The sequence below is a fragment of the Octopus bimaculoides genome, chromosome 1 (genome assembly GCF_001194135.2).
Source record: "Octopus bimaculoides isolate UCB-OBI-ISO-001 chromosome 1, ASM119413v2, whole genome shotgun sequence".
NCBI lineage: Eukaryota > Metazoa > Mollusca > Cephalopoda > Octopoda > Octopodidae > Octopus > Octopus bimaculoides.
In genome coordinates this window covers 4,174,743-4,184,707 of record NC_068981.1, presented here as the reverse complement: position 1 = coordinate 4,184,707, position 9,965 = coordinate 4,174,743, and the positions used below count along the sequence as shown (strand labels likewise).

The window sequence follows — 9,965 nt, the reverse complement described above, 5'->3', positions numbered from 1 at the left end:
GCTACTAACCCCAAGATCAAGTTCAATTCCAGCCGAAACGTTGTGTTAACAACAAACAAGATGAGGACAAATATCTGCCAAATGTAAATAATGTAAATACTCAGATGCCCTTCCTATTACCAACCCTCATCTGTGATATTTCACCATTACCAAACATGTTTTTGCAGAAAATAGGTAAAGAATGACTCTGCTTGTGAGATGGTGACATTCATTTCACAGCTATTGATGGATGTCTTTCAGTTTCCACCTAAGAAACCCACTCACAACACTTTAATGAACTCAGGGATGTAGTGGAAAACACCCAAATTGCCATGCAGTGTGACTGAACTCAAAGCCATAAGGTTAGAAGGCAAACTTCTTAACCACGCTGCCACATATATACACTTAATTGACCTCTCTCTCTCTCTCAACTATGCCCCATACATAATAGTCCAGTGGATTGAGGTCTGGTGAGCTTAGGAGTTCCTGTGTCTGGACGAACATAATTATGGAGATTGGCTTGTCAGCACACTTAGGTTGGCCTGGCCTTATGAGACAGTGAAGAATCATGTTGGGAGACATAGGGTCTTCGATTGTGTACCCTGTCTATCCAGGGTCTCACAACTTTCTCCAACACCTCTGTGTAGACAGCAGCATTGACTCTTAAGCCCAGTAAAAAAAAAAGGGTGAAAAGGCACATCTCACGTATTAAGTAGTTGTATGCTATCTACTTAATGTGACGGTCCCCTGAAGGGAATAATATTACTGTTGGGTTAGGGTTAGCTGCACTGCTTCTTGTCGGCCTTGACACATTTCCTGTGTCCTTATGTATACAAGGGGTAGACAAGCACCTCCATCCAGCTAAGCCTGCATCCAGAGACATTTTTCTGAGTCTTTGCTCGTCATCAGTCTGGAATAGCATGACCTGCTAGTCCCTAAACTTAAGGACACAGGAAATGTGTCAAGGCCAACAGGAAGCGGTGCAGCTTCCTAGGTCTAACAAACAGTAGTATTAGTCCCTTCAGGGGACTGTCACATTCAGTTGACAGCGTACAACTACTTCATCGTATCACTACTGCATAAATCTCTCTGAGAGATTTAGAAATGTATTATTTCTAAATCTCCTGTATTGTTGACAACTCCCAGAACCATAGAACCTTCACAGTTGCTAGGGGCTTAGTATGCATGACCTTTGAAACCTTATCTTGGTCTTTGCATGACCATCTGTTGTTCCCTCAGTTTGCCTTTTAATCCTGATTGAAATTTCTCTCATCGGAGAAAAACCAAAGCATTTCAATCTGTTGGTGTTTTGACTTCTTTAACCTGCATTTTGCCCAGATTCAATGATTCTCTCTTGCCTCATCTCACTTGAACTGACCCCTCCACATCACATGCAACCGAACTGGATGTCTTCATACACAACTCTTCTGATGGTCCATTCTGAAAACTTGAGGTCGTTTGCAATAGCTGTGATTGACTTTCTGGAGTTTTATCAATTATTTCTTGGACATTTTGTACAAAGTTAAGTGTTCTGACTGTATTAGGACCCTATGCATGCATTTTGCATTTAGCCGCTCATTTTAGATCCCTGTCGGCAGCTTCCAACTCCTTTTGAACTTTGCTAATGAAAGATTGGACAACTTTCAATAAGTGGTCAATCTCTGTGTTATCATGCTGTGCTCTCAAAACAGCAATTACAGCCCTTTCATTGGCTGAGTCAACCTGATACCTGATATTATTTATCAGAAAAGTAAGGTAAAAAAAAAAAAAGTAAGCCAGAAGAACATTAGAGCTCTTGAAAGAGATGTCCTCAAAAAACTGATGCACCCTGGGTATAGATAGAATGCACCAGTTCTCATCTGATCACTGAAGGTAAGCAACGTGAAGCTTAGATAGTACTTGGATGGGTGACTGCTTGGGAAACGTAGGTGCTGTAAGCATCTCACTTATCCAAAGCGGTGCCCCAGCATGGCCTGTCTAATGACTGAAACAAGAACACACACACACACACATTTATTTATTTATTTATATATGTTTATATATTTATTTGTGTGTGAATGTGTTTCTATTTCCTTTTTGCAATATACAAACTGTTAATGGGCAGAATATTTCAATCTGTCTTTCAGAAGAAGAGCAGAATGTGATGCTGTCACTGATAGAAAGAATGAAGGCCTTCTTCCAGTCCTTGTCACCATTCTTCCGACATGGTTCAGGAAAGGTCCTATTTCTCGGCCTTTCGTTGTATTTGGTCTTCCTCCATCTCAGGGTCGGTAAGTTCTTATCTACTTCAAACTCTTCCACTCTTAATGTCTGACTTTCCTATTTGATGATGGCTTTCGATTTACCTGAGAAGCTTGCTTTAACATGTCACACATTTGCATGCTGGAGCCAAACATTAGCACTTCCTGCTAGATACCATCCTAAACACCTTCTAGGCAGTAATCCAAATGCCTCTCGCCCAGCACCAGTCTAAACACCTCCTGCCAAACATCAAGCTAAACACCTTCACCAGATGCCACTCTAAACACTTCCCACCAATCACCAACGTAAACAACTCCTGCCTCCATAAACAATGACCATTGAAGACTGGTAACCTCATATCTTTCAACAACCCAAGCTCTTGGTGACTACATAATCCAAGAGAACAGTCTTCAACCTAACCTTCAATACACATTAATCACCAAACACCTAAAATTGTTGAATAGATCTCACAAACTCTGATGACCTTTCTTGGCAATTCCCTCCTCTCCGACACACAAATATAAGACTACTATCATATATGATCCACAATGCAGTAAGGGCTCATATCCATGGGACAGGGCCATTTCTGCTACTGAACACAAACAACCTTAATCTTACCCAAAAGAACTTCTAAACAACAGGTCAGAAACCACAATTGTTTCGGTTTCCTCTCCCTGCTTCTCACTTCCACAGTCACTGTACATGTCTCCTCCCCCTCCCAACTCACCCCACCCCGACTCTCTCCTCTTCTCCTCTCACCCTCACTCTTTTACCTCATCAACTTCTGTTTAATGCCAACTCGTCAGTTTCTTCCAAACGAACTTACTCCCATTGACATCTTGATTTCTCTTCTCACATTTCCTCATTACTAACACTTGGTCGTTTACTCATTTCAGTCACTTGACTGCAGCCATGCTGGAGCACCACCTTTAGTCAAACAAATCGACCCCCAGGACTTATTCATTGTAAGCCTAGTACTTGTTCTATCGGTCTCTTTTGCTGAACTGCTAAGTTACAGGGATATAAACACACCAACATCAGTTGTCAACCGATGGTGGGGAACAAACGGACGCACACACACAAACACACGTGTATATATATGTATACATATACATATATATATATATATATATATATATATATATATACACGACAGGCTTCTTCCAGTTTCTGTCTACTAAATCCACTCACAGTGCTTTGGACGGCCCAAGGCTATAGTAGAAGACACTTGCCCATGGTGCCACGTAGTGGCACTGAACCTCAAACCATCTGGTTGGGAAGCAAGTTTCTTACCACACAGTCACTTTCATCATTAGGCATTTGTTTTTCTTTTCCCCTGCTTCGATCTTCTTCATGTTTAACTTCCCATCTTGCTGTTAAACCTCTCTCTTAATTAATACCTTAACTAATTATTATCATTTCAAATTATGGTACAAAAAATGTTGGCTGCTATTCTGTTGCTTTGTACTTTGTTGCTTTGTACTCTAGCTGAAACTCAGATGCTCCCTAATTTCAGTAGCATATATTCAGGGTGCATTTTTGGTGCATTGAAGTACTGCTCCAACATGGCTGCAGCTCTACACCTGAATCCATTGAAAGAAGAAAAAAGTTCAAGTATTTAATGTGGAGGTGCATGGCTTTTTGGTTAAGGTGTTGCACTTATGATCATAGGACTGTGGTTTCGATTCCTGGCCTGCGCAGTGTGTTGTGTTCTTGAGCAAAACACTTCCTTTCACATTGCTCCAGCCCACTCAGCTGGCAAAAGTGAGTAATCTTGTGACAGACCACGGCCCAGGGAGGGAATATATACACTACAGAATCCAAGAAACCAACCCTATGAATCTACAGCTTGGGAAGGAGCCTTTTTTTAGTCCCTTTCGAAAGCATGTTATATAGACCTAATTCCACATATAGAACCCAGGGGTATGTTGTTTTGAGGGAGGAAAACTGTATCTTATATGCCACCAAATATGGTAATTATAGCTTTTCTTTTCTCAGTGCATTTAACTAAAAACCTAACAATTCTTTATAAATTGACTAATTTTTATTAAAAAATGTTTTGATATTGATTGTGTTGGTTTATTTTTGCCGAAAATAATATTTGTGAAAATAACATTTTATGCTTAAGAACACTGTATCTATTTTTATTTATAATGTCCATGGGCATATGGTGTAGTGGTTAAGAATGCGGGCTACTAACCCCAAGATTCCGAGTTCAATTCCAGGCAGTGACCTGAATAATAATAATAATTTTCAATTTTTGTTATTTTGACAGATATAAAATACTGACCAAATGAGCTTTAAACTTGAGCTGGTCAGCTGGACTTTTAGGTCCCATGATGTTCTCATTTTTAGTAAATTCTATAAAAATTATTAGTAATGATAGCAGAAAACTTTTGATTATTTATATAATGTAATATGAACTTACTTACCTACCTGTACCACTTCTCTTATATCCACCTCCCTGTAACAAGAGGGGACACCCTGACGCCTCTTTCCTTAGCAACTGGGGTCACCACGGGGGTCTGCTACTCAAGACACCTGTTCTTGTCCCTCTTTCTTACATTAGTCTTTTTAAACCTGACATGGCGCCACCTGCCTCAATACTGCACCCCACTGTCAAGGGGCCTTGTCTTGTAAGTTACTTAGTGATCCCACTGTTGTTGGTGCCATAAAAAGAAACTGCACTCGGTCTACTCTGTAAAGTTGTTGGTGTTAGGAAGGGCCTCCAGTCATAGAAGCCATGCGAAAGCAGACGTTGGCACTTGGGGTAGTCGTCTGGCTTGCCAGCTCCTCTGTAACCTTCCAATCCCTACCAGCATGGAAAATGGATATTGAATGATGATGATGATTATGATGTTTTATAAGTTGGTCAAGGAGGGTGCATGGGGTGACCCCATGACCTTTGTAGGTTATCCCTGTGGCATCTCACAGCATTTGCTTATTCTGATTCCCTACAGTCTTTGTTCAAATTGCACTGAAGTCAACTTTACCCGTCTTCCTTTCCGGGGTTGGTTAATGAAATTACTGATGCTGGGCAGAGGAATAAGGGAGCTGTTAGAGGGGGCAGCAGCTAGATGCCTTATTGTATCTGATAGCTGACAGATTTCTCAAGATGTACAGCACAGTTTAGCTGACTTTCAATGATGTGTCTATTTTAAGTATGATACGCAGATTGCTAGTTTGAACTAATACTGCTTTTGTCACAAATAACAAAAATGTTCTTATTATCTTTCAGAATATTCGGTTTTTGGTATAAGGGATATTACACACAAGTTATTTCAAATATATCAGCGCCAATTCAAAAGCAATGACTCAAAGACATGAGATGTCAACTCGAGAAATCTCTTTCTCTTAATTATCTTCCATAACTTAGCTGCTGTGATCATGATTCATAATTAACAAAGTTGGTATCAGTGAGATAGAATTCTTTCTCTTACCTATTTTGTAATAATCTCTACACTTGTATATTATAAACAATAATGACGGAACTGTATTTTAAAAAAAATATGGTAAAAATCTTCAATGCTAAAATACTACTGTGAAATTATAATGCCAGAAGCTTTTCTTTAAGCCTTTAATAAGAACATCTCGCATTTCTTTTTCTGCGATGTTTTGTCTGCAAAATAGTTTGTTTTATTTTCAAAATATGAGCATTTAAAGAAAAAATTTTTACAAGAATAATTAGCATATTTTGTTTTCATTACAAAACAAAATATTTTGCACTGCTACAAGAAAGAAAAATTGTTTTATTTTTTGTAAATAATTCACCAAATTGGTACTGGGTTTTTGTTTGTTTGTTTTTGTGTGTGTGGGTGTATAAAAGTTTACTGAAGAATGCAGAACTGGTAGAATAAAGAGAACATTCCAAATTGTATGTGTGGGGGATGTGTGTGTGTGTGTGTTACAGAAATTTTGCTGGAAGACATTTATAAAAAAGAAATTATTTCAATTTTATTGACCTTTGTGTCTGATCAATTCTTTTTAAGATTTTATTACTCAATAAAATATGTTTAAGATTTTTGATAAGCCAGAAAATAGAAATATTTCTTAGAAATAGTTGTGGATTTCGCACTAAATTTGATTCATTAACAAATTACTTTCTATAAACTTGACACCATGTTAAACAGATGTAAAACAGATATTAACAAGGTGTTAAACAGATTGTTTAACGTATGTTAAGTAAATGTTAAATAGATATTAAACAGAAATAGTATTCTTATTCATATTTCGGAATTTATAATTTTTTTTCTCCTAATATTTCATTAAATTTAGTTCCAACTCTTTGTCTAGAAAATATAAAGTTTGTTATATTAAAAAATTCTATGGCTATTTTAGAACAAGAAATAATTTTAAAGGAAACTTTACTTACAAATATTTAATTAATAAAATATGGAAAATAAAATGCATACAAAGGCAACTTTTGAAAGCTGTTCCTATTTTTATTCTTAAATATAATATTTAAAGATAAAACTCTGTTTTTATTGAAGAGGAATGAATTGCAATTTACGTATGAAAATGTCTATAAAAGGAGTTCCATAAATCAGGAGTTTATTTGCCCAGAATGAAGTAAAGTGATTTTATTTATGAAATTCAAAACCGAGATCTAATTCAGACAATTCTGGAAGCTTTGTTTTTTTTTTTCTTCTCATAGTTTTGACATTTCTTGAGATATTTCTTCTTATAGAGTCCAGATCATATTAAATTGATAAAGTTTTAAATTTTCTTTCAATACGAAAATTGATATTATTAATTCCTGTACTTTATTTACATTTGACGGATATTTGTCCTCATCTTGTTTGTTGATAGACCAATTATTTCGGCTGATATACCCTTCAGCCTTCATCTGGTGTCTTTGGGAAATTTCAAACCTGTGTTCTCATTCCTAAGGTATTTTTTGATATTATTATTATTATTATTATTATTATTCAGGTCACTGCTTGGAATCAAACTCAAAATCTTGGGGTTAATAGCCTGCGTTCTTAACCACTACGCCATATGCCCATGGGCCCACAGGCATATGGTATAAGAGCACTGGATACTAACCCCAAAATTCCGAGTTCGATTCCAGGCAGTGACCTGAATAATAATAATTAATAATAACATCAAAAAAGGCCTTAGGAATGAGAACCTAGGTTCGAAATTTCCCCAAGACACCTGATGAACGCTGAAGAGTGCCTCAGCTGAAACGTGTTAACAACAAAGAAGATGAGGACAAATATCCATCAAATGTAAATAATGTAAATAATTCCTCATCTCTTAAATATAGAACTGGATTAACTCCTGGTTGAATTATAAATAAATTTTAACATTTATAAATAATTGCAAAGATTTTAACATAAAATATTATAAATATATTTATAATATAAATGAAATATATTTATATTATTATATAATATGTAAAATATTAAAAGCAATAATTTGAGATGGTAAAGGAGCAACAGATAGCATTTTGATCTTGGTTCTGCTACCAATAGATACTGCTTTAATCCTTTTATTATATTTCCATTAATATTTCATGTTAATTTTAATGAAGCATAAATTATGAAATTTCGATGGAAGGTTTTAATTTAGAACAGTACAACCCTTTGTTACTATAATTTCTGTTAAAATATACTACCTTTGTTTTTATTTAATTTTCAAAACAACAAAAGATTTAGCAAAATAACTTTGTCGTTATTAAGCTGGGACATAAATTAAGAAAAAAATTTTGATGGACGATTTTAATTTAGATCACTTTAACCTGTTAGTTACCATATTTTTTTATTGAAGTACACAGCCTTTTATTTCAATCAATTTTAAAATAATGAAGAATTTATGAAAAAAAAAATCCTTTATTATTGAACTGGTGTTTGAAACGTGTATTAACAAGGAATTTTAAATTTTGATGGAAGGTTTAAATTTAGATCACTTTACAGTAGGAAGTTTCTATCACAAAAACCAATGAACAGTCTGAGATGGGTTGCTATCAAAAGGTTTAAATATCTTCAGTGGATCTGCTGCTGTTTTCTGTTTCAAATTGGTGTTTATTAATGCCTAGCATCTTTTATCTAAGGAACAATGATGACAATGCAAGACATATTTATGGGAGAAGTGGAATGTCCATTGTCTCTCGATACCTGCCACACAAACACACTTTCGTCAATGAAAGCAACAAGCTGTGCCAATACCTGTTTTACCATTGAAGAAGCTGAAGTAGATTGGAAGTGATGAGGTTAGGCATCCAGAGAGGGAGAACTGGATCATTTGATCCCTCTTTTTCACTTTAGCACAGTGATTCTCACAAAGCCTTTGGTGTGTGTGTGTGTGTGTGTGGGGGGGTCTATATAAGATTTTGTTGCCAAAGTTTATGTGCAATAAATTGGTTATATTTCTACTAAAGAAAATATTTTAGCAATTTTTGATGTAATGTTTAGCACTCTGGATTTTGAATTCAGCGATCCAAGTTCAAGCCTTGTGAGTGGATTTGGTAGACGGAAACTGAAAGAAGCCCATTGTATATATGCATTTATATATATGTATGTGTGTGTCTGTGTTTGTCCCCCAAACATCGCTTGACAACCGATGCTGGTGTGTTTACGTCCCCCGTAACTTAGCGGTTCAGCAAAAGAGACCGATAGAATAAGTACTAGGCTTACAAAGAATAAGTCCTGGGGGTCAATTTGCTCGACTAAAGGCGATGCTCCAGCATGGCCACAGTCAAATGACTGAAACAAGTAAAAGAGTAAGCATTTTGCCCATGCTATCAGTTCTGCTAACTCACTACCTTGGATGGCACCATATATATTGACTAGAGTATTATAGCATTTTGATTTATGTCTGTTTTCCCATGCTAGCATGTGTTAGAGGATCATATATATATATATATATATATATATATATATATTTGAGACCTTGTTTTTATATCCAGATGCCACTCCTGCTGCTAACCCTTGCTTGTCTTTCAAGTAAGGGATCTCCTCATCCACATATCTTTAAAGATGAAAATCCAGCAGACAATCTGCTACCAGGGGAAATGTCAACAAAGTTGCCACTTTTGTTTGGAAAAACACAAATGTAAACACACATGCACACGTCCACATTGCTATGCTTGCATGGGTCAGTCAGATTTTGTTGCTATGCATTTTATACAGCTGGATGTTTTTCCTGTCACCAACTTTCACCTGTTTCAAAGCCAGGTAATATTTCTCCATGGCCAGGCATGTTTTTCACAAAATACTAGAAAGGAAAAACATTGCTTTTATAATGGAGCAGTTTATTTACAACAATCACATGCTGACAAGACAAGGGGTCACACACACACACACACATATATTTTCTTTTATTCTTTTACTTGTTTCAGTCATTTGACTGCTGCCATGCTGGAGCACTGCCTTTTAGTTGAACAAATCAACCCTGGAACTTATTTTTTGTAAGCCTAGTACTTATTCTATCAATCCCTTTTGCCGAACCACTAAATTATGGGGACATAGACATGCCACCATCAGTTGTCAAGCTATAGTGGTGGGGGACAGACACACACACATATATACGACGGGCTTCTTTCAGTTTCCGTCTACCAAATCCACTCACATGGCTTTGGTTGGCCCGAGACTATAGTAGAAGACACTTGCCCAAGGTGTCATGCAGTGGGACTGAACCTGGAACCATGTGGTTGGTAAGCAAGCTACTTACCACACAGCCACTCCTGCGCCACAAACCCGAACCATACGTATTAAATGATTTCAACATATCACAATTTGATG

General features: G+C 36.7%; 1 protein-coding gene across 6 annotated transcripts in view; it reads left to right on the top strand.

Annotated features, from left to right (window-relative positions):
• The window catches only part of LOC106882208 (uncharacterized), a 21,242-nt gene that overhangs the window by 571 nt on the left and 10,706 nt on the right, over nt 1–9,965 (top strand). For 2 of the 6 annotated variants that reach the window (XM_014932805.2, XM_014932804.2), the window contains exon 2: nt 2,106–2,249. In XM_014932805.2, the coding sequence (XP_014788291.1) occupies nt 2,106–2,249 (144 nt within the window). Of the gene's footprint in view, nt 1–2,105; nt 2,250–3,116; nt 3,186–5,458; nt 6,182–9,965 lie in introns of those variants that run through there. The other 4 variants (XM_052975937.1, XM_014932807.2, XM_014932803.2 and 1 more) reach the window with 4 other exon arrangements.